This window comes from Chiloscyllium plagiosum, chromosome 7, assembly GCF_004010195.1.
Source record: "Chiloscyllium plagiosum isolate BGI_BamShark_2017 chromosome 7, ASM401019v2, whole genome shotgun sequence".
In the NCBI taxonomy this organism is placed as follows: Eukaryota; Metazoa; Chordata; class Chondrichthyes; order Orectolobiformes; family Hemiscylliidae; genus Chiloscyllium; species Chiloscyllium plagiosum.
Window position 1 is genome coordinate 66,708,700 of NC_057716.1, and position 26,326 is coordinate 66,735,025.

Sequence of the window (26,326 nt, forward strand, 5' to 3'; positions counted from 1 at the left end):
GTGGTAAAATAGTGAGGAGAGCAGCTTTAAACTACAGCAGGACATCAATAACTGGTCAGGTGTGTGGCAAATGGAATGCAACCAGAAAAGAAAAAGTGCAATGTAGTGACTTCAGGAGGGCTAATACAACAAGTAAAGCCACAAATTAATGTTAGGACCCTGTAAAGAACAGAGGGACCTTGGTGCACACGTCTATAGATTCCCAAGGGTGGCAAGGTAGGTAGATAAAAGGCAACTCTTTGGATCAGTGACTTTATTTGGAGGCAGCGTGGGAATTCATTGCAGAGGGAAAGTGGTGCTTTTTGCTTGCTTTTTTAAGCTCACAGTTTGCAAGTTTTTTTTGAAAGAAACAGGATAAGCTGAAGCCCAGGATCAGGCATCCAACACAAAAGAGCAAAATAACAGGTAAGCCATAAGTTCAGTAGTTGGTGACAGCTATAACTTGAATAATACAGATTACTTTCAGACTGAAGGTAGAACAAGGTATTTACAGGCTACAAACTAAAAAACAAGTAGAATTTCTTTTAGGAAAAAAATGAACCAAGTAAAATAAAAGGTGCAGGGCCAGGCATTAATGTGAGAGCAGGTGGACCCCATTGTGGTTTATAGCAACCAAATCTGTAGCAAGTGTTGCTCGCTCAAGGAACTCTAACTCAGCGCTGATTTGTTTTTTTTGTGGAGGGGTCAGGAGGAGGTTGGCAGGGAGGAAAACACAAGAAGTGAAGCTGAAATCAAGAATAGTACAGTCAGGGGTACAGACACTACCGTGGCCAAAATAGAGAGCCACTAATGGTGCCCAGGTGGCCAGGTTCATGATCGCTCATTTGGACTTTTGAAGAACTCGGGGAAGATCCAGTGTCATGGCTGATATAGGTACTAATGATACAGATTAATAAAAAAAGGTTCTGCTGAGGGAATATTAGCAGCTAGGGACCAAATTGAAAAACAGATACAAAAAAGGTAAATTGCCAGATTACTACCAGAGGCACAAGCAAATTGGCACATGGTCAAACTAGGTGGAATTTCTTCAGCTAGAGGATGGTCAACCTGTGGAACTCAAGGCCTCCACAGCCTTCTGCGACAAAGTCATTAAAAAAAAGATAGATGGAATCAATGGTTACAGGGAGGAAGCAGAAGAATGGGTTTGACAAACATATTAGACAAGATTGAATGGCAAAGCAGGTTCGGTGGGCTGAATAGCCAAATTCTACATCTAATTTAGGATGTCTGGTCAACATGGATGAGTTGGACCAAAGCATCTGTTTCCATGCTGTACATCTTTATGACTATCTCGTATAGTCTTATGGGTTACAACTGTTTTTATATTTTAAAAAAAAAAGCTTGTACGCCATGGGATTGTAGTCAGATCATGGGGTTGACCAGCGACACCACCTGATGGAGGAGCAGCACTCCAAAAGCTAGTGCTTCCAAATAAATCTGTTGGGCTATAACCTCGTGTTGAGATTTTTAACAATGCAGAAATAATCAGCTTTAAGTATTACTATCAAATCCCACCTCCTTAGCAATTTTGAACCCCTCTCATGAAGGAATTTCCTCTTCTGACCCTATTGCCCTCATGGCTTCTATTTCTTGTTAAAGACAAACATGAAATATTCATTTAATACCCTCAACTATGCTATACTTCCATGTGTAAATCCCATTTTGGTCCCCAGTTGGCTCTACTCCTTTTAACAGACTTTTTCATATATTTTGTGCCTACAGAAGACTGGAGTGTCATTTTTATTCTCTCCCCACCCCTTCCCCACTCTAGTTCTGTAAATTTAACATGGTTTAATTTGGTAAAGTCTAAGAGGGAAACGAACAATCAAAACAATAATTTAAATTAACACAATTCAAATTGAAACACTTGGAGAGTGTTCCATGGCTGATGGCCACAGTGGGCTGGAAAAGCCTCTCCAACGACACTCGGGTATGGACATAACTGCAAAGATGTAGTAGGCAATCAGACCAAACATCCCCAGGTCTAGAAGATGATTCACAAATAGGTCCCCTGATCTGTCTACAATCATAATCCTCTCAAGCAGCCTGGGAGTCAATGAAGCAACTTAACGTTTTAACAGCTCACCACCACCTTTGCCAAGGTTACTAGGGATGGGCAATCAATGTTGGCCTAGCCAGTGACACACCGATCCCATGCACTTTAAGAATCAAATGCATTTGACAGTTGAATTAACACCTAATAGCAATGGCAAAGTCATCTTCAACCAGTTGCACTTTATTCTAACTATTATTTATACTTCCATAGGAATAATTGAGAATTTCCAATAAAGGGGGAGGCAGTGGCCAGTAGTATTATCACAGGACTATTAATTCTGCAACTCAACTGATGTTCTGGGGACTAGGTACGAATCCAGCAACGGCAGATGGTGTATTGATAACTTTTATTTAACTTCAAAAGACACCGGTGGCTCACTAATGCCCTTCAGGGAAGGAAATCCTCCATTCTCACCTGGTCTGGCCTATGTGCGAGTCCAGATCCACAGCAATACATTGGACTCCAATGTCCTCTGAAGTGTCCAATCAAGCTACTCTGATGCAATCATTACAAAGTATCAAAGAAATTGAACTGGACAGACCACGTGACACTGATCCAGGTACCAGAAAAGACAACAGCAGAAACAACCAACCTTGTTGATTCAGCAAAGTCCTTTGCAATAATACCTGGGGGCTAATGCCAAAATTGGGGGAGCTGTCTCAAACACTAGTTTAAGCAATAGCTTGACAGTGATACACTCAGAATCATATCTTACTAACAAACAATCCATTTAGGACAGAGACAGGGAGTCATTTCTTCATGCAAAAAAAGTGGTGAGCCTGCGGAATTCGTTACTACAAAAAGTAGTTGATACCCAAACATTGAATGTAGTCAAGGTAATTAGATACATATAGCAGTCAGAGCAAATGGGATCAATACGGGCAGCACGGTGGCACAGTGGTTAGCATTGCTGCCTCACAGCGCCAAAGACCTGGGTTCAATTCCCGGCTCAGGCAACAGTGTGTGGAGTTTGCACATTCTCCCCATGTCTGCGTGGGTTTCCTCCGGTTTCCTTCCACAGTCCAAAAAACGTGCAGGTTAAGTGAAGGGGTAAATGTAGGGGAATGGGTCTGGGTGGGTTGCTCAGAGGGTCAGTGTGGACTTGTTGGGCCATAGATCCTGTTTCCACACTAGTAATCTAATCTAAAAAAAAAGTTATAGGGAAAAAAAAAGAGCAGGATTAGGCTATAGAGTTGGACAAATCAGCCATGATCACGATGAATGGCAGAGCAGGCTCAAAGGGGTGTTCTGTGTTTAACATCATTGTCACTATCCCCAGATATGCATTGTCCCACTGGCAGGATAGACCCAATAGAGGTGGCAAGGGGAGGCCTCAATATTGATTCCTGACTTCATGAAGTCTCGACGTCATGAGAAATGTGGCAAGGAAGCTTCCTGCTGATCATCATATACCGTCTCCCTTGGCTGATTCCTCCTGTTGAGAGAGACTTGGGGGGAACTGTAAGGGTGACAAGAGTGCAAAGTGTAGTCTGAATAGGGAATTTCAAATGTCCACCACTAAAAGTGGCTTAGTACACGGATCTAGCTGGTTGTGTCCCAAAAGGTCATAGCTGCTAGACTGGGTCTGCCGCAAGCAGTGAGGAAACAAGGAGAAAACATACATGATCTCATCCTTGCCAACCTGCTGGCTGCAGAAAAATATGTTAAAAAACAGCAGAATCTGCAGCCTCATGGCCAAGCACTCAACCATTACCATCAAGCCAAGGTATCGACCCTGCTCAATGGAGAGTGCAGGTGGGCATGCCAGGAGGGGATCCAGCAAACCTGAAAATGAGGTGTCAACCTGATGAAGCTACCAAAGCAGGCCTACTTACACACCAAATAGCAGAACAATTAACAGAGCTCAGTGATCCCACAGCTAATGGATCAGATCCAAGCTCTGCAGTCCTATCCCAGTTGTGAATAATTAATAACTCACCAGAGGCATCTCCACAAATATCCCCATCTTCAACGATGGCAGAGCCCTATACATCAGTGCGAGAGATTGCTGTGAATGCTTGAGTCAGAAATGCCAAAGTGGATGATCCAACTTGGCCTCTTTCTCTGGTCCTCAGCATCACATATACCCCCAGTCTTCAGCCAATTCGATTCACACTGTGATATTAATAAGTGGTCAGAGGCACTGGACAGTGCAAAGGCTATGGGTGCTGACAACATTCCAGCAATCATACTGAAGACTAGAACTTGCCATTCTCCTTGCCAAGCTCTTCAAGTTACAATATTGGCATTTACCCAATAATGTAGAAAGTTGCCCAGGTACGTTCTGTATGCAACAGCAGGATAAATCCAACTCAACCAATTACCGCCCCAGTCTACTCTTGATCAGTAAAGTGACTGAAGGTGTCATCAACACCATCATCAAGCAACACCCGCTCAACAATAACCAGCTCAATGACACCCAGTCAGCTGCTGACCTCATTCTAGCCTTGCTAGAATGTGGATGAAAGACCAGAAGCATAACTGAAATCAATGTATCCAGGGACAATCTTTCACTTGAAGTCATACCTGGCATATAAGATGGGGGTTATGGTTATTGGAGGTCAGTCCCAGGACATTCTGCATAAGTTCTTCAGAAGCATCCTAGGCCCAACCATTTTCAGCTGTTTCTTCAATGATCTTCCTTCCACAAGGTCATAATTGGAGATGTTTGCCGACGATCGCACCACGTTCAGCAGCATTTGCAACTCCTCAGATACTGAAGGAGCCAAAGATCAGTATAATTCCCAGGCTTGGGCTGACAAGTAGCAAGTAACATCCATGCCATAAATGCCTGGCAATGTGCACCTCAATAAGAACTGGGTAATCTAACCACCATCTCTTGATATTCAATTGGTATGCCATCACCGAATCCTGTTATAATCAAGAGCCTTGGAGTTACCATTGGTCAAAAACTCAACTGAACTCACCACTTAACCAGAATGCATACAACATCAGTCAACACAGTAGCCCACTTGGCTGGCACCAAACCCTCCACCTTCAAAATGCCCTGCCTACACCACCACACTTAACAGCTACAAGATACACTGCAGCAACTCACCAAGATTGCTTCAATGACACTGTGCAAACCCACAATCTCTACTATCTGGTAGGATAACTGATCATCTGCCTGCTGCCCTTCAAGCCACACACCATCCTGAATTGGAACCATGCTGCTGCTCTTTCATCATGGAACCAAATTTCTGGACAGCACTATAGATTAGCCCACATCACATGGACTGCAGAAAGGAGACTCACCAACACTTTCAATAGGAAATTGGGAGTGGGTAGTAAATGCTGTCTAAACAGCAACATCCACTTCATGAAGTGGAAATAAAAGGCACAAATTCACATTATTCCAGTTTGGAAAGAGAAGTGCATACTGGAATATGCAGTACATTAGGTAAACAGACCACAAAAAAGGGTTAGAATTAGGTAGTATTTAAAGTGATCAGAAACACACAACCTCACATTGGCATTACTTCAAATGATCAGTTATTATATTTCTCCACTTTTTCTTGGCTAAGTGTCAATTGTGATTTTATGACTTGCGCAAATGTTGAGTTAACAGCTTCAGAATGGTTTTTAAAATTTAAGTGAAATTTGATATGGTAATCTCAAAGAAGTCAGCATGAGTGTACACCAAATTTGGGCATAACATTGATCTGGCACAAGAGATCTTTCACCTGCTCACTTAGCAAAAATTTTAGAATTCCTATGCAGTAAAATACTAAAGAAACAGTACATGTTGTAAAGAATTAAAATCAATTTTTATGATGAAATGTTTATCAAAACATGGACAAATCACTTTATAGTTACATAGCAAGAACTGCTAAAATGTCTGCTACTGAAGTCTAAAGTCAAAACGTTATTTGTGCATGCGCCAAAGAAAACAAACTACAGACCAAGGCAGTTGCACTACTATGAAACTACATAAATGAAACTTAGCAGTAGTACATATTTACATACCTTGTTTCAATAAGGTAGACTGTATAAATCTCCTGCATGTTTACTGCATTTTTGCCTGTTCGTTTTTCTGCTTCTGACACACTGATCTCAATTTTCTTCAATAAACAGCTTTTGTCTTCCATGATCTATTTAGAAAATAAATTGCACAATTTAAATACAGTTTACAGCTTCAGAAAGATTAGACCGCAAGGCACAAATATGCAACTGGTTTAGACATACAAATCTTAAAGAGCATCTGGAGGGAAAAATTTTGGGATGGAGTTCTGGACCAAAGAGGCTAGCAGCTAAAAGCACAGCCAGCAAAATTAGAACCACAATTCGGTTACAACAGATCTCTCTGATGGTTGTAGACTGGTGAACATGAGAGAGAGGCGGGAGGGGGCAAGATCATGGAGAAACCTAAAAACAAGGATGGGAACTCTTAAAATAAAAGCTTCACATAATCTGGTGCTACTGCAGATGGAGAAAGTTATCAGTAGAGATAAGAATTGTAAGCTGTGAAAACTAACACTGATTTCTGATGGTGCTGTTGAGAAGCATAACCTAGATGTGAAAGAGCAGAACATTTTGTAAATGAAAAACAGTCAGAAAAGTAGAAAAGCCACTTCAAATGATTAATTGGCTGTAATTATACAAAAAATAATGGACCCAGTGAATTGCACTCCCACCCATCTAAACAACAATGGGGAGGCAGGGATAAGAATGGTCTGGTCATGGAAGAATTGCTCAGAAAGGAGTAATGTCCTTACAAGAATGTGTATAGGGTATAAATTCAATTAACACAAAATATCTCTAATTGAAAACTAGTAATCATATCTGTGTCAACTATCACGAAAATCCATCTGGTTACTGTTGTGCATTTGAGAGGAAATCTACAATTCATATCCAGTTTAGTCTATAGGATTTCTGACCCACAACAGTAGGACCTGGCCAAAAACACCAGTCAATTCAATGACAATGACAATGAGGAATGGGCAACAAATATTAGCCTCTCAGTGATGCCCATATCACAAGAATAAATAACCGACCACACTAAAAACAGAAATTGCAGTAAAAGCTCAGCAGGTCTGGCAGCACCTGTGGAGAAAACTCAAAGTTATGTTTCAGGTCGAGTGATCCTTCCTCAGGACTGGGTTCTAGGATGGGTGAAGGAAGGGGATGGAAAGTTGGATAGTCAGCAGTTTAAGAGATTAATGTCAAAGGTGGACAACGTGAGCTCGAAAAACTTGAGATGGGAGGGCAGGAAAAAAAAAGCAAACTTTAGAGTTCAAGGCAAGGGCACAAGAGACTTTGGCCGATGCATTGTCATCCTTTTGGAGAGAGAATTGCTACTCACAGCAAATATTTCTCAATAAGTTTTCAATAACTTTATCATTACTCATTTTACTGCCATGACAAGCATTGTCAGGAGGTGACAATGAGCAAACGGTTATCCAGGATGTGCAAGTATAGTGCCAATGGGTGGACAACAACGGCTTAGTTTTTAATTTAGGTAAAATGAAAGATATTACTTTTAGAAGTAGAGCTGGCTGGAGCATTGGATTTTCCTCTGCAAGTAGCAGGTAAAACATTGGAGATCAAAAAATTACACCAACACTGTAACTGAAAAGCTTACATTGGAAATAGTCAATATCAATATGGACATAGTCATGTGAAATTTAAAAAATTAATCTATCATTTAGGTACACCATATTTTGGGTTAGAACAAACATGATCACCCCTCTAATTTTCAATCAACTGCTCTGTGAAATGGCCTAGCAAACTGTCACATAATGGTAACAATCACTACAAAGTTTCAACAAAGAATCGAAAATAAATGGTCAACCTGGCATCGATCTAGGCACTGGAAAAAAACACAATAGTAGAAATGTAGGGGAGATAACAGCCTTGTGGTATTATCGCTGATCAATTAATCCATATAATGTTCTGGGGACCTGGGTTGAAATCCGCCACTGCAGATGATGGAATTTGAATTCAATGAAAATCTGGAATTAGGAGTCAAATAATGACCATGAAACAAATCGTTAGGAAAACCCCACCTGGTTCACTAATGTCCTTTATTGAAGTAAACTGCAATCCTTATCTGGTCTGGCCTACATGTTGACTCCAGACCCACAGCAATGTGTTTGCAATTAGGGATAAACAATAAAACATTCGTCTAGCCAATGATGGTCTCATAGAAGGCTTTAGGGTTTTCCTTGATCCAACCCGTCAGCGACTTCTCCTAGCTAGCTTGTAACTCTTAAGCACCCTAACTGAGCCTTCATGTCTCACCCTAACATAAGCCTTCCTTGTCCTCTTGACAAGAGATTCAACTTCTCAAGTAAACCACAGTTCCCTTGCTCAACCACTTCCTCCCTGCCTGACAGGTACATAATTATCAAGGGAACGCAGTAGCTGTCTCTTAAATAAAGCTCCACGTTTCAATTGTGCCCACCACTTGCAGTTTCCTTACCCATCCTAAATCTTGTCTAATCACATCATAATTGCCTTTCCCGCAGCAATAATTCTTGCCCTGCATTACATACCTATCCCTTTCCATCACTAAAGTAAACATAACCAAATTGTAGTCTCTATCACAAAGTGTTCATCTACTTAACACCTGGCCAGGTTCATTACCCAGTACCAAATCCAATGTGGCCTTGCCTCTTGTTGACTTGTCTACATACTGTGTCAGGAAACCATCCTGCACACATTGGACAAAAACTGACCCATCTAAAGTACTCAAACTATGGTATTTCCAGTCAATATTTAGAAAATTAAAAGACCTCAAAAACTACCCTGTTACTCACACTCCTATCCAGAATTATCTTTGCTACCCTTTCCTCTACATCTCTGGAACTATTTGGTGGCCTATAGAAAATTCCCAACAGGGTGACTTCTTTCCTGTTTCTAACCTCAGCCCATACTACCTCAGACAGTCCGGAGTTAAATTTTATCAAGTACATTTTTGTATATGCTTTTATTTTATGTAGGTATGCAGTAATGGCTGGTATCTATCCAGCCTCAAGTTAATTTAGCAAATTTATACTTCAATGGGAATTGCTGCATGTATTATATATTTTGAGTTATGTTTAGTCACAAAGCAGATCAATTTTCCTAAGTAATTAAAACTGTACATAGAACACCTTAAATCTTGTATGAAGAATTGTTTAGGATTTCAGTGGGTTGTTAAAAGTGAGGTATGTTTTCCTGAACTTCTCCAATGCCCCACCCCAATGAACTCTGATCTCTCGAAGGCGAACTTGCCATTGCCAAAATAAGAAGCTGATTCCAACAATCCATGCAATAAGTTCTCAAATCATTAAATCAATGTTTTGTGCCAGAGAATCTCATCATACAAAGTAGTAATGGTCCATAATTTATACTTTTATAGTTGCTCTATCACAACATTAGTCCTGTATAATTTGTTGTTTTCCTAATATCATTCAATAATTAATTTTTACTTGGAAATATAGAATTTGCATTGGCTTAGTGCATCTGTGGTATTCTTTTTATGATCTTTTGTAATATGACTGATGGAAATCTGCGCCATACACTGAGTAAACGCAACGTCCAGCCTGGGACCAATACTGTGGGTTCATATTGCAGCAAATTGGAACCGAAGTTACATTGGCTAGCGTCCAGCTGGCTGAGTCTGTAGCAAGTTAGTCCTGGGGGAGTAGTGCAAGTGCTTGGACACTTACAGAATACATTCTCTTTTTTTCCCCCACCCCCTTTTTCTTTTCTCTTGCAATGTTTTCAACTCCTTCATAGTAAAATGAAAAGTGAGGATGTTTACAGGTGACTATGCAATATGCAACAGAGTCAGAGATGTGCAGCATGGAAACAGACCCTTCAGTACAACCCGCCCATGCCGACCAGATATCATTTCTGACTCCTCAGATACTGAAGCAGGCTATGCAGCAAGGCCTGGATAATATCCAAGTTTGGAATGGCACATGCCTGACAATAACTCTCTCCAACAAGAGATTCTAACCAATAACCTTTGCCATTCAAAAGGCATGATTATTTCTGAATCTCTTACTATTGGTATCTTTTGATTTGCCAGTGACCAGAAACTGAACTGCACTAGCCATACAAGTAATGTGGCTACAAGCACAGATCAGATGCCATAAATGCTGTGGTAGTAATCTGACTCACCAAGGTCAGTCCACTTGTGACATTCAAGTGTGATAGAATATTCACTACTTTGCTGGAGGATCACACCTCCAACCAAATTTAAGCTTGATGCCACCCAAGGCAAAGCAGCCCCCTGCTTGGCACTGCATCCACACAATTTACTCCCTCCACTAAGATGTTCAGCAGGAGTATGTACCACCTACAAGATGCACTGCAGAAATTTTCCAAAGCTTCTTGGACAACATCTTCCAAACTCAGGACCACTATCATTTAGAAGGGCAGAGGTAGCAAATATATAGGGAAAGCCACCACCTGCGAGTTCTTCACCAAGCCCCTCACCACCCAAACTTGGAAGCATTTTTGTTCTTTGTTTCACAGTGTAAAAATACTAGAACTCTATCCCAAACAGAAACAGTGGCTCTACCTGCAGAGATTGCACTGCAGTAGTTCAAGGTGGTTCTCGGGCAATAAGTATTGGCGATAAATGCTGGTGCTGCTAGTGGTGCCCACAGCCCATGAATGAGTAAAATTTAATATCAACTAATGTGTGGACCAGGAAGGGAAGAGAAGTTGGATAATCCAAAAAAATTCATGGGAATAGACTGACAGAATTCCCTAGTTTCCTGTTGTTTTATCCTGTTTTGCTCCATGGAAAACATTTGCTTTCTTGTCCAGTCTCATCCCACCTACATCTGTAGGTATTTAGTTTATGGTTGCTGTAGTAGTTGGAAATTTCATACTCATTAACAAATTATATTCATGTTTGAGCAGTTCACATGTCTATATCTGGAAACAAGGATTGAATGTAACAGCATTAGTAATCTACAATTGTGGATGATGTAATGTCTAATGATGGGAGAGGTATGAATGGCAGAAAGTTTTCTAAAATCAGAATATGGATCTGCATGCATCATATTCTTTCATAGAATGCGTGTCACTGGCAAAGGCTGCATTTGTTTTCTATCTTTAATTTCCACTAAAGCTCAGCTATTTCAAAAAGGTTTTTGAGTTGACCACACGTCTGTGGAGCTGGAATTGCATCTTGGCCAGACCAGGTAGGGATGGAAGATTTCCTTCCTTAAAAGACAGGACTTTTGAATGGTTTCATTGTCAACAATTCCAGATTTAGCAACTGAATTTACATTTCACCAGATACTCGTTTGAAGCCATAGCCCTAGAACATTAGCTTGAGCCTTGGGTGACATCTTTTCAACTTGAGAATGTAATATTCCCAGTACAATCTGTGATTTGCCAATGGAATTTATGTCCCTCTAATGTGCTTTCAGTTTGAAAGCGTTTGATTTGGAATGTATGCAATATGAAAATAAACCCTTGAACAATTTTGCTAAAATTTTCCACTCTTCAAGCTTTTTAATTTTCTCATGTTTTTGCTTTCCTTCCCCCCAAATCACTTACTATTGTTCCCCGCACCCTACCCCCTTCTGTTCAAAAAGTAAACTGTGTAAGTGAATTAAAGTTGATTGGCATATCCAAGGTTATAACACAGCCTCTCATTGGTCAGGAAGCATGGACATCTGAAACCAAACTACTTTTACACCTGGCAACTTTTTTCAGTAAAGGCAAAAAAGTGAGTACTGCAGATGATGGAGATTAGAGTCAAGATTATAGTAGTGCTGGAAAAGCACAGCAGGTCAGGCAGCATCCACGAAGCAGGAAAATCAATGTTTCGGGCCAAAGCCCTTCATCAGGAATGTGGCTGGGAGTCTCTGGGGTGGAGAGATAAGTGTAAATGTAAAGCCAACTACTTCCAATTAATTCATTTTAATTCTTAAAATGGTGGTGTACTGAATATTGACTACTTTTATATAATGGACAGGTGCTTGCTTATGACCAGAGAACAAATCGATCTCAACCATAAAATGTGCAAAGAAACTAAAACCAATACAGACCTAAATGCTACCATGCACACCTAAAGTGGTCAAAAATTGGGTATCATATGTTCCAGAAGTAGATTGTAATAAACTCCTAAATATGGGGGTTTCAGTATAATTAGTTAAACTGTATCAACACTTATTTTGGGATGTTTAAATGTATGGAATTACACAGTTCAGTTGAGCCATTTATTCCATTTATACCTGAGAATGTAGCCACCTCTTTGCAATTATTGGCAATGCGATTGTCTCTTTAACTGTTTTCTAAATAGTTTTTTTAAAATCACAACACCAGGTATAGTCCAACAGGTTTATTTGGAAACACGAACTTTCAGAGCACTGTCCCTTCATTCCAAATAAACCTGTTGGGCTAGAACCTGGTCTGTTTGATTTTTAACTTTGTACACCCCCATCCAACACTGGCACCTCCAAATCATTCTAAAATATGGCACTGGAAAAGCACAGCAGTTCAGGCAGCAACCAAGTTGAGATGGAGCTGGAGGAAGGTAGCTGGGAAGGCGATAGGGGGTAATTGTGATAGGTCAGTGGGGAGGTGGAGTGGATAGGTGGGAAGGAAAATGGACAGGTAGGACAGGTCAAGATAGCGGTACCGAGTCGGAGGGTGTAAAACCCGCACCCACACCTCCCCCCTCACTTCTGTCTAAAGCCCCAAAAGATTGCTTCACATCCAGAGATTTTCCTGCAAACCCACTTACCTGAACTACTGTATCCGTTGCTCTCAATGTGGTCTCCTCTACATCAGGGATACAGGATGCCAACTCGCAGAGCATTTCAGGGAACATCTCTGGGACACAGAAACAAAACCACCAGCCTGTGGCTGACCACTTCAACTCCAAGGACATGCAAGGCCTGGGCCTCATCCACCGCCAAATCCAAGACACCTGGCAACTGGAGGGAGAATGCCTCGTCTTCCGCCTTGGAACACTTGAATCACACGGCATCAATAGCGACTTCACCAGCTTCCAAATCTCCCCTCCCCACACCTCAACCCAGATCCAACCTTTCAACTCAGCAATGCCCTCTTGACCTGTCCATCTTCCTTCCCAACTATCTGCTCCACCCTCCCCACCGACCTATCAACTTCCCAGCCATCTTACCCCCAGCTCCACGATCCTATTTATCTCTTAGTCCCCCTTCTCCCCCATTCCTGATGAAGGGCTTATGCCTGAGACACCAACTCTCCTGCTCCTCAGATGCTGCCTGAACTGCTGCACTTTTCCAGAGCCACATTTTTTGACTGATTCTGCAGTCCTCACTGTCTTATTTTTTAAAATGGTCTCGAGGGCCACACATAATTTTGTTCAACAAGATGGGTCAACACCATTTTTTGAAAAGTAACTGGAATGAACAAGACATGCCAGTGATATCTCCAGGGAGTCTATTAAAATTAGTGCTGCATTCAACATATTCTCCACTATTGGACAGGGGAACAAAGATCACAATTTCCTTTAGATTTATTTTAAAAAGTAATCCTGATAAGTTGGATAATAATCTACTCTCCAAATTTATAAATTGTTTTGTAGTCACTGAAAATCAGTAAGGGTGATAAATCAAAATTAAACTAATTGACTGTAGAAGTACAGTCATTTACCACATTGTACAATAAAACAGACATTTTGCTCAAACAACAGAAATAGCAGAGAAATATTCTGGTAACGTCTGTGATCAACAAAATTTAAAAGTTGACAGATGAGGCAAGCCGTAGTATACAATGCAGTCAACTTCTCTTGTGATGTTTAAACATTAAAAAACACGAATAATAAAACATGAAGCCCATATCAAATATAGAATTATTTAACACCTAATTGTAGTGAACTAGTTTGGTCAAACATCTGACAAAGGAGTTCTTGTAGTGCAAGTTGTAGTGTAGTTCCTGAGCAGGAGGTTCCGGAATTACGTTAGATCACTGAACATACTGGACTAGAAGGTGCCTCAAATGTCTGACAAGGAGCATCTAATCAGAATGGTATAGCAAAGTATTGCATAGATACATGGTCCTCTTCCAATATGCAATTTCAAAAGTTTACCAAAATGTTTTTAATGCTTAGTTGATTTCTTCTGATAGGCAAACTCCCACAGCAAAGACACAGAATTTGCATTTCCACTTTCAAATCTACCACCTTTTTTTGGAGATGCCTTTTTAAATTAGGTGAATACTTTCAAAGTAAAATCCATTTTAGTTATCTCTCAATTCATATTTTCTGTCAATGCCACCAGATGTTTACCCAGTATTCCCACCCCCAAATCATTTTTACAGCCAAATCTGGACAAAGAAGAAAAAAAAAGTGATTAAATATACACTTTAGGTATAAATTCTATAACATTAGTTACTTTCCAATTTTTGGGCCAAAGCTTTAACCAAGTGTCAGTTGATACATTCTTTTGCATGCTCTTTTTAAAGTTAAAAATTTATAGACAAACATCTCTTCCCATTAAAGAAAAAGCAGTCCCTCAATTCTCAGTGCATTTGCTCCAATAAACAGTGTTATTTAACAGCTCTAAGGACTAATTTAAAGTAAAACGTATGTTGAGAATTCAAACTAAGTATATTATGCCCAAAAGGTGCTGGTTTTCACATGCACTGCTTTTTTTTCCCTAAGAACCACTATGAGGAATGTTTCTAAAAAAAATTATTAAGAATCTGTTCAGATACTAAAAATCTTTCAATGGAAGCCCACGAGTATTTGGAGCTAGAGGATGCAGTCTCTTGCAGCCTGAAGGTCACTGGACCTCTAAACACTATCTTTGCCCTCTCTATACATGCTACCTGAGCTGCTGAGTTTCTCCAGCACTTTTTGTTTGTGTTTCAACCTTGGTTTTATTGCCATAAGTAGCTGTTTAGTTAAACTTTGAATATTAATTTAAAAGTAGGGTGCTTAGCTGACTCCGTTTGGTTTTGCCCATGGAAAGCCAGTGTTTTTTTTTGACATGTCAACAACATCCTTCTGAGCAGCCCCAACGCTGAGCTTTACGGCTGGAGTAGAAGAGGTAAGTTCAGAGCAGCTGGCATGCAGAGCCGCCCACAACACAACACAACACAACCCATCCAACACTTACCTTCGCCCTTCCCTGTCCCCACAAATATTTGCACTCAGCTCACTCTTTGCCTGCTGCCATGATCTTATGCTGTACCAAAATCGCACAATCAATTTTTTTTAAAACACCGATTGATCGTTCAGCTACTTTCCGTCTGACATTTTATGTTCACTCACCTCAGAGAGAATGCACTATTGAAATGCTTTAATGCCAAATCTATCTTGACCGTGGAAAATGAAGAGATTGAACACTATCAGAACGTAGTGTGAAGATGATAAATCAAACAATACCAGAATTCCCTACGCAGGCCGCCATTAAAGATGGCCGCCGGGCGCCATCTGCGCATGCGTAGCGTACCGCACGACGGCGCGTACTGACTTCACATCACGAGCTGCTGGTTGACAGCGGTTGCAGCGCATGCGCGATTTGTGTCCTTTCTCGATTGTCCCCATTCGCGCATGACAGAAACAAGACTGTGAAGAGTTGGGGGTGTGTTCTTGGAAAAGCGCAGCAGGTCAGGCAGCATTCGAGGAGCAGGAAAATCGACGTTTCGGCCATATGCCCTTCATCAGGAATGTTGAAAGGTTCCGGACCGAAACGTCGATTCTCCTGCTCCTCGGATGCTGCCTGACCCGCTGTGCTTTCCCAGCACCACACTCTCGACTCTGAACTCCAGCATCTGCAGTCCTCACTGTCTCGTCTCCTACAAGACCTCGATGTGCAAGTCTGAAAATGGGACGCATGTGCGAAGTTTAATTCCCTGCCCCCAACCGAAACTGAATGTACGGCAAAGTGAGAAAGGAATGTTGTTTGTATTCCTTCATTGGGTGGGGGGTGATGCTGGGTGTCAGTCCCTAATTCGCAGGGCTACTGAAATTCTGAAGAAGGATTACTCGGCCCGGAAAGTTAACTTTTGATTTCTCTCGGCAGGTACTCCCAGACCTGCTCAGTTTTTCCAGCAGTTTCTGTTTTTGTTCTTAATTCACAGAATCAATATGGTGTCAAAGGAGATTATTCGGCCCATTGTATTTGCCCTGACTCTAACTTGGCTGCCAAATTTCTGCCTTTGCCTCTACCACTGCCTGGTGTTTCTACATAGTCATTCAAGTGTTCTCACAAATGTATCAATTGATCCCATCACCACCACACTTCCAGCAATCCTGTCCCAACCTGAACCAGTGGCTATGTTAAAAGTTTTTTTTTTGCTTTGTATTTGATTTATTTGCAACTACTTTTAAACAGAGTGTGGTCTCTATTTCACGATCCTTTTACAATTGGGAACAGTTGTCCCTACGTATACTGTCCAAATCCCTCATGATTTTGACATCTTATTTCAAATCTCCCCTTCACCTTCTCTACAAGGAAAACAGTACCAAATTCTCCAATTTATCCTCGTAACTAGTGTCTCATCCTGGATTTATTCTCATTTACCTCTTTTGCACTGTCTCCAATGCTTTCACAACTTTCCTAGAATGTGACACCCAGAACTGTACACAACACTCCTGCTGAGGTCTAACCACTGTCCTAAAGTTCAGCATAACCTCCAAGCTCTAATACACGATGCCCATGTGAATGAATATAATACTACATGCTTTATTATTAGCTCTCTCTAACTTCTATTATTAATGATTTACACATATGTACACCCAAGTCTCTCTGCTCCCGCATTCCTTTTGGAATGGTACTCTTTATTTCATACATCACCTCCCACACCTCAGTGTTGAACTTCATCTGCCATCTATTTGCTCACTCCACCGATTTGTCAATGTCATTTTGAACTTTTTACGTTGTCTTCCTCATGTAAAGACCGGTATCTATTTATTCTTGCATTCCTGATAATGGACTGAAATGGGAAAAGGGCTGTTTTAAAAATGAAGTCTTGCTGCACATTTTAAAAGCAATTTACCTGACACTCACTGTAAGCACTCAGTGATGGTGGGGGGATGGGGCATGTAATTACAGATAAGCTGGAGCTACAGAGCAGACGATTAGTTTGGTGAATGGTGACTGGTTGTCAATGACAAAAAGCCAAACACAATGTGATTGGCTCCCAGGTGACCAATCCTGATGAAGGGCTTGTGCCTGAAACATCAATTCTCATGATCCTCGAATGCTGCCTGACCTGCTATGCTTTTCCAGTACCACACTCTCGACTCCCAGGTGGCTGAATACCTGTTTGGTGTGAATGCTTTTACAAATGCAATTTTAGACCTCCGAAAACAAGGGAATTGATCCTTTCCTCTGCAGTTAAAATTGCAAACCTGAAGAAAGCCAATTTATCCTCTCTCATCACTTGCTGTCAGCTGTGGCTCTTAGCCAATAATTCAGAGAACTTATAAGTCTGAGCCAGTCATCCTGTGCCTCCTGCAAACAAGTGTAAGTACCTGGAGAGGTAAAAACAATCATCTCAGTAAACCCCAGTCTACAGACAAATGAGCTATTTGTTGTCAGCCAAAGCTCCATTGGTACACAATCCTTGGCTCCAGCCAGTCTGCAAACTAGATTGCCATTACTGCTTGAATAGAGACAAAAAAACTACAGATGCTGGAATTCAAAGTAGACAGGCAGGAGGCTGGAAGAACACAGAAGTTGACATTTCAGGTATAACCCTTCTTCAGGAGGTGAAGAAGAGTTACACCTGAAAAGTTGACTTCTCTACTTCCTAATGCTGCCTGGCTTGCTGTGTTCTTCCAGCTTCATTACTGCTTGAATAAGCAGCTGTATAAACCGTACTTATAATTGGCATCAGGTTAATTGCTTTTACAAAGTACAGCAATCCTCTAAGGATCGGTGCTGGATCCACTACTTTTCATCATTTATATAAATGATTTGGATGTGAGCATAAGAGGTATAATTAGTAAGCTTGCTGATGACACCAAAATTGGAGGTGTAGTGGACAGCGAAGAAGGTTACCTCAGATTACAATGGGATCTTGATCAGATGAGCCAATGGAAGTGGCAGATCAAGTTTAATTTAGATAAATGTGAGGTGCTGTATTTGGGAAAGCAAATCTTAGCAGGACTTATACACTTAATGGTAAGGTCCTCGGGAGTGTTGCTGAACAAAGAGACCTTGGAGTGCAGGTTCATAGCTCCTTGACAGTGGAGTCGCAGGTAGATTGGATAGTGAAGAAGACGTTTGGTATGCTTTCCTTTATTGGTCAGAGTATTGAGTACATGAGTTGGAAGGTCATGTTGTGGCCGTACAGGATATTGGATAGGCCACTGTTGGAATATTGTGAGCAATTCTGGTCTCCTTCCTATCGGAAAGATGTTGTGAAACTTGAAGCAAGGATGTTGCCGGGGCTGGAGGATTTGAGCTATAGAGAGAAGTTGAATAGGTTAGGGCTGTTTTTTCCTGGAACATCGGAGGCTGAGGGGTGACCTTATAGAGGTTTATAAAATCATGAGGGACATGGATAGGATAAATAGACAAAGTCTTTTCCCTGGGGTGAGGGAGTCCAGAACTAGAGGGCATAGGTTTAGGGTGAGAGGGGAAAGATATAAAAGAGACCTAAAGGGCAACTCTTTCAGTCAGAGGGTGGTACGTGTATGGAATGAGCTGCCAAAGGAAGTGGTGGAGGTTAGTACAATTGCAACATTAAAAAGGCATCTGGATGGGTTTATGAATAGGAAGGCTTTGAAGGGATATGGGCCAGGTGCTGGCAGGTGGGACTAGATTGAGTTGGGATATCTGGTCGGCATGGATGAGTTGGATCGTTCTTGGTTTATCTTTTCCATTTCAGTCCCAAATCAAAAATACAGAAAAACAAAAAAGTAATTGTCTATACACTATAGTAAAGGTCACAGCTCCACTCATAAGCACAGAAAGTCCAAATGAGGCTAAAGAGACAGGACAGTTAGAGGAACATGTTCTGGGTTTTTTTTTTATTGTGTGGTGACCAGGTCAATTGCTAAACAAAATGCATCAACTGAAGTCAAAGTAATATCACAAGTGGATGTTAGAGTAGTAAAAACATTCCTTAAAGATGAGGACAATTCAAAGGAGGTGCTTGGTATGTCTTCAGCTGGGACTCAGAAAGCAGATGTAGAATCAAATAAGATCGCACAAACATCTCACAAAAATGCTGAGGCTGAAGAGGTTTCTGAGTGTTCTCATATTAAGATATCTAATGAAAAAGTGCACAAAGAATGAATGGTAGTTCATCAGATAATGCTACTGCCCTAACATTGTGATGAGATATTGCAGAGTAGCACAGGAAATGTGTATGACAAGACACAGAAATTCAGAAAATTCATGCAACGATAAATAGGCATTTTACCTGGCCAAGACTTTATAAGACTTAATTATACTGCTCTTCCGTAAAACATACAATACATATCAAGTAGTAGAAAATCTTCAACTCAGTAGTCAAACTGTTGCTTTTAATACTTATGCCCATTTTTGAAGAACCATTCAATGAAGTGTGAGAAGATTGTGTAGGACCATTATGAAAAACAAAAGCTAGACAGCAGTATTTCCTCACAATTATGGATATGACTGCTGATTTTCATAAGTTACTCCTTTGAAAAGCAATTGTAGCAAAGATAGTAGTGGAAAAATTATCTGTTTTTTTTCTCATTATGACTGTCAAATGAGATAAAATTTGACAAATGCATAAACCTCATTTTAAAAATTTTTCAATGCATAACCAGCAATCTGAATATAAATCAACTGAAATCTTCCACCTAACTCAGAAAAAAAAATCCCTTTTGGAGGCCTGTATCCTTTATTAGCCTAGTTGATCCCCATACTCTTCAGCAAGCAGTTTTGTCTATTTATTTATTAAAAAAAACACAAGATTGATGTATGTTTTATAAGTGAAATTCACAATATAAATATCATAAAACATTCTGGAACACTTCATAAAGAAAATTTGGATGTCAAGGCACATAAGGTAATATTAAGGCAGATGGCCAACAGCTTGATGGTTCAGATAAGCCATAAAGTACATCTGGATGGAAGAAAGAGAACTACAAAAGCACAGGGATTTAGGGAGGAATTTCTATAGCAAAGGGGCTAGGCACATTCACCAAGGGTGTTATAATTGGAATTGTGAATTGAGATGTCAGGGCTCCAGAATTAGATTAGTGCAGATATCTCTGATGATTGTAGACTGGTTGAAGAGATAGGGAGGGACAAGGTCATGGCGAAATCTGAAACAAAGATGAGAATCTTTAAAATGAACACTTTACTTGAATATGAATTGATGAACATTGTAATAGATGAAAGTGACTTGAGGCAAATGAAAACAAACAGCAGAATTTTGGATTACGTCAAGTTTACAAGGGATAGAGTTGGGAGAAGTGCACTCGAGTAGTTAGGCTCGAAGTAATGGGCGGTACGGTGGCACAGTGGTTAGCACTGCTTCCTCACAGCACCAGAGACCTGGGTTCAACTCCCACACATTCTCCCAGCATAAATATGCTTTGCTACTCATCCAGTACTGATGTCAGATAAGAAGCTTGATCATTTTTGAAAGTGTGAACAATTTGTAAGAGGTGGGGAAGAGATGGGTTGTCAACATCATTGAAAATGGGAGAAAGTGAGGACTGCAGATGCTGGAGATCAGGGTTGAGAGGTGGTGCTGGAAAAGCACAGCCGGTCAGGCAGCATCCGAGGAGCAAGAGAACCAATGTTTTGAATATAAGCTCTTCATCGGGAATCATTGAAAATGATATGCCATCAAATGACATTGCAGAGGAGAAACACATAGTTGAGAAATATAAGAGATCACTTATGGTGGAGAAAACAGTTGGAAATAGAAAATAAGCCATTTCAAGTGATTCACTGGCTAGAAATGGACAAAAAAAAATAGAACCTGGCAATTGGCATACAGCTGAACAACAGTGGGGAAGCAGTATAGTAGAATGGTGTGATTATAGGGGAAATTGTGGCACAGTGATAACAATCCTAAACTAGTAACCCAGGCTAATGCTATAGGAACATGAAACCACCAAATCATAAATATCAAAATTACAGCATAATAGGTGAAGTTCAAATTCAATGAATACAAAAATCTTCAATTGAAAACTAGCAATTGAAATCTAGCATGAATTTTTTATCGTGTTAAAAATCACACAACACCAGGTTAAAGTGCAACAGGTTTACTTGGAGGTAGTAGCTTTCAGAGCACTGCTCCTTCATCAGGTAACTAGTGTGGCAGGATCATAAAATACAGAATTTATAGCAAAAGATCACAGTGTCATGCAATTAAACCGGTATATTGAACAAACCTAGATTGCTGTAAGGGATCCGCACTTCAAGGCACAGTCAACACTTTACAAATGTTTGTCATTTCATAGAATGTGTCCCAATCAAATTTGTACGTGAACAGGGCTGCCTTCTCTTCCTGTCCTGTTCATGTCCTGCATCAAACCTTTTGTTGAGTCCATCAGGGAGAATGTGGCTATCAAACAGTGACCATATCAGCCAATGGAGACATTCAGTTCCAAGCCTTGCTGTATGTTGATGACGTTCCTATCCTCTGTTTGGGCTCACAGTCAGTGCACAGACTGATGTACATCCAGACTAGTTTGACCATGCCTCTGGGGCCAAGGTAAATCATGGCTAGAGCCAGGTCATGTGCTTTGAGAACTGAAATGACTGGTCCTCCATCTCTCATCAGTCAAGTTACCTGAAAGTGGTGGGGATAACGTTCAGAAGGGTCAAGCTATGTTGTAACAAGAGGAAGAAATGAATGGCCATGGTAAATAACTGTGCATATGAGAGCAATAGCCCCTCACCATTGCAAGTAGGAACATGATTATCAGATATGACATATTCTCAAAGTATCTGTATGTAGAACAGATCCATTCATCATGCCTTCAGCTAATCAATTAAGTTATATTCAGCTTTATCTGGCAGTCAAAAACAAGTCATGTTTGCATGGATAATTTGTACAAATCTCTAGATAGGGGAGGAAGGAATATTCCTAACAGTGCCCTCATCTTGACGGCATCTTTATTTTCAGCTGTATCAGGACACATTGTTGAAGAAGATTCCAAGTAGTTGAATCATGCCATATCACTTGACCCATTTATGCAAAGAAACACCTTTGACCATAATCCATCAGGCAGTGGTCAGCGGATGAAGTCCTAGAGGCCTGCAGGAAAAGAAAATGGTAGACTTTGTTGGTTGGTTCCCTAAGCAGACTGTCAAAGTCATTTACCTCATAGCCACAACATACAAACAAACACCAAGACATAGCTGGGATAGTGGTGAAAGGTCCCTCTTGTCAATTCCTTTTCACATGGCTGAAGTCTCAACACCTCTTTACACTGCTTTCAAGGAGGCTGAAGCAGAAAAAGGAATCAATTTATAACTCCTTGTAGTATGTACCTTTGCAAAGAAGATCTGGACAGAGTTTCAGTAGTCAAGGTTCATCCCAAGCAGCTCCATGAAACTGAGCTCAGTGCTCTATTGGCAGTTTCTAGGAATGCGCACTGAAACAAACAATAATTTCAAACAACTTTCCTTCTGTTTAAAGATGCACTTGCTCTGCTGAAAACTTCCAATTTTCCAATGAAGAGAGTCGTTTTTGACTGATAGCTGCAGACCAACAGTTTCAAAATGACTTTCTACCATCAGATGCACAACATCTTGGGGCAGCTGCCAAAGAGGGAAACTGATGAAAGGATGCTGTCAAATGCTTTTTAGCCATTGTGTGACATAGGCCTAGAATCTGTAGAAACACATGGCCTGACAAAACATATACATTGTGAAAATTGAGAATATTGAAATTCAATTGAGATATTTCAGAATGGAATTTAGTGACAGGATAAAAGTTTATTTTTATTACACTTTCAATAATTTTCAATTTTAAATGTTTTTTCCCTCAAGTTCAATGACTGATATGAAATGTATATTGAAATTATTAAGGTTATTGCAATTGAATTGAGACACCTAAGAGTGGCCCATGTTATCTGAAAACAGGTTGAATTTCATTGTATGATTACTTACAGTGTGGAAACAAGCCCTTCAGCCCAACAAGTCCACACCGACCCACACCCATTCACCCCACACTACGGGCAATTTAGCATGGCCAATTCACCTAACCTGCACATTTTTGGACTGTGGGAGGAAGCCAGAGCAAGCCCACACAGAGAGAATGTACAAATTCCACACAGTCAGTCGCCTGAGCGGGAATTGAACCCAGGTCTCTGGTACTGTGAGGCAGCAGTGCTAACCACTGTGCCACCATGTATCTTCTGTGATTTTCAAATCAAAATGTTTTGTGAATTACTTTTACAAGTTTTACAAATAGAATATATTTTAGTAGAAAAAATTACTTTATTGAAGCTTGCAGCCCACAAGAAAGCCATTCAGTCCATGGTTACTTTGGCCAAGATCTTAGTTCCCTCGAATTCTGGAATTATTTCATTTCTTGTGATATAAGTTTCTTGGTGAATTGTTGGATGTTGGTGTTTTATTTTTAGACATTGATGGTCCTGAACAGAATTGTAACATCAAAGAGTAAAGATTAGATTAGATTAGGTTTCCACACTGTAGGGAATCTAATCTAATCTAATCTTTACTCTTTGATGTTACAATTCTATTCAGGACCATCAATGTCTAAAGATAAAACACCAACATCCAACAATTCACCAAGAAATCTATATCACAAGATTTCATGTCATTTTCACAAAAGCAGACTTTAGTGTTAAGCAAATAGTGTTTGTTTTCTTTAATTTCTCTTTAAATATACAATAAAGTCTAGAAGGAACCACTTATTGCAAACTCAATTGGACTGTTCACTTCCTCTCATTCCTGCCAAAGTGTCCCTTATCTTATGAAGCCTTGAAAGTTCATTTCCCAGAAACAAATGTGAAAAGTATGCCACAGCCCTCTGGAATTCTCTTTGATTTTCTATACTTACTTCAGCTACTCTGTGAAGAAAGATTCCAAGGTAGAGCTATTACGTTTTTGGTTATGTGACCCCATTAACATTTTCTTGCAAGTCTTAAGATTGTGGACCTCTCACCTCCTTTTTTGGGTTGCTGGAAAAAGCCTCTCCAGAGCTATTCAAGCTAACTTTGCTGACTGCTTTCTACCAGTTGGCATAATGAGATTTTTTTTTTCAGCTTCAAACGTAGCCCTAGCTGATTACCACATCTTGTCGGCTATCTTAATCTAGTGAGGTGTAGTCTTCACGATAGCAAAGCTATAAGTGGCTCTGCCTGTTCCCAAACTGAACTGAGTTTAGGAACTACTTGCTTCTGTCATGGACTCACATTAACTAAATAAAAGAAGCAATTAACACAGGCTCCAATTTGAAATATTATCATTATGGCAGCATAGCACACACAGAAACTAGGAGCAGGAGTAGGCCATTGGCTCTTCAAGCCTATTCTACGATTCACTATGATCATCGCTGTTCCATATCTCAATGTCATATTCCTGCTTTTCTCTGTCCATCTTGATGCTTTTAAAATCTAAAAAAAAAGGTGATTACTTATAACCAGTTCCAAGACCGAATGCAAAGTAACGATAATTTAATCTCAAATTTTCCTTGAGTCTGGGGCACCACATGATTTTTTTAAAAAAATTGAGTATTATTATCTGCTACCTGGGACAGTTTAAGTCAACATGGATCTTGCCTTTCAAATGTATAAAAAAACTCAAAATTTGCTTAAATTGTCTTTGATTCAGTTCTTCATCAGTTTCTGGATCAGATTGTCCTGTCTTTTACATATTGTTATGAAGATGTGGGTGCACTGTACCTTTAAGAGAGTTAAAAGCTAGGAGTGACAGCACCAAGTGTTTTCAATAAGAAACAATGTAACACTGGGTCGAAAGCTAGATTAGCTGGGTTGCCTGGAAATGACAAAACAGATTTGATTTAGACCAATTAGTTTAAATTATACCCTGAAAAATATCAAACTCCAATCCAGTTTTAATTTGGTATATTGACAATCTTAAAAGCTAATGACACAATCTGATGCTTTGAGGGTATGAAACAGGGGAAAATTGAACAGTTGAGAGGAGAACTGCCAAGCTACCAGCATGTAAAAGCTGTTAAAAAAATAGCTCTCTTAAAAAGTCCCTTTATCAATCAGTAACCTATGAAGCAGAACCCCTCCCCCCAAGAAAAAAAAGAAAATAAGACAGGAATATAGAGAAATTTGAAAGCTGCCTGGTTTGGAGATAAGAAATTTTGTTTTGTACATCTTAATTGTGTGTTTCATCGGACTAGTATTGTGGAGGCAGGTAAAAGATTGGTTCAAGGAAGGACTTGTAAATAGTTGTTAGTGAATTATTCTCTGCTATACTCTAAGAAATAAAGTTGTTAGTTTTTACTTTAAATAGTGCGTGGCCTCTTGAATTTTCACAGATTACTACACGAGATAAATCTTTTTGTGTTGCGGGTTTTAAATTAGGAGAGGAGTTTACCCCGTGTCGTAACAGTTTGGGTGCTCGGATCCATGATTTGAACTATCTTAGGCAGATTTGAATAGATTTGGGGGTACAAAACGTCCCAGCAGATTTAGACACTTGCAGGTCGGTGTCCTAGATCTTTAAATAAAACATAGGTGAGGCCATTTGTTTACTTTCGGTGACTTGTGGCTGAGTAAATTAAAAGTGAGAGAAATGGTTCTTAAAATTGCTAAAGAGGGTTTTGAAGATGATTCTCAAATTTGTCAAGGAAGTTTGGAAGGAAAGAAAAAGGCCATACATTTAGAATTAGCTAGTTAGTTAGATTTGGGTTTAACCAAGGACAAAAGAAAAGCTGAAATTGTAAGGGAATTACTCAAAAACTTAAATGTGTCGAGAAACAGAGAAGTGCAGTAGAGATAGAAAAACTATAATTAAACATAAATTGAGGAAAATGGAGTTGGAAGATAAAGAGCGAGAGAGGAAAAAGAGAGAGAGAGAGAAAGTTCTTGGCTGAGCAAAGCAAGAGAGAAGAAAGGGAGAGAGAAAGAGAGGGAGAGAGGAAAAAGAGAGAGAAAGTTCATGACTGAGCAAAAAGAGAGAATTTGAACTTGAGAAGGTGCGATTTAGTCAGTCAAGTTAATAGGATGGAGATTAAAAGAGAAGATAGTGATATATATATATATATATATATATATACATAAAACTATGTCAAAACTCGGCCACATTTTGATGGGAAAGATGTTGAAGCCTTCTTTATTTCATTTGAAAAATTGGCTGGGCAGATGGAATGGTCTGAGGATTTATGGGTAATGCTAGTTCAGACTAAACTGGTAGGCAGAGCTAGTGAGCTATTTGC

General features: G+C 40.1%; 1 protein-coding gene across 1 annotated transcript in view; it reads right to left on the reverse strand.

The window, feature by feature from the left end:
• Positions 1-15,434, reverse strand: part of snx4 (sorting nexin 4) — a 53,787-nt gene extending 38,353 nt beyond the window's left edge. The window contains exons 1-2 of the mRNA XM_043693968.1: positions 15,270-15,434; positions 6,023-6,147 (exon numbers count right to left, since the gene is read on the reverse strand). Coding sequence (XP_043549903.1) covers positions 6,023-6,144 — 122 coding nt within the window. The 5' untranslated portion in view covers positions 6,145-6,147; positions 15,270-15,434. The remainder of the gene's footprint in view (positions 1-6,022; positions 6,148-15,269) is intronic.
• Between the last annotated feature and the right edge of the window lie 10,892 nt (positions 15,435-26,326).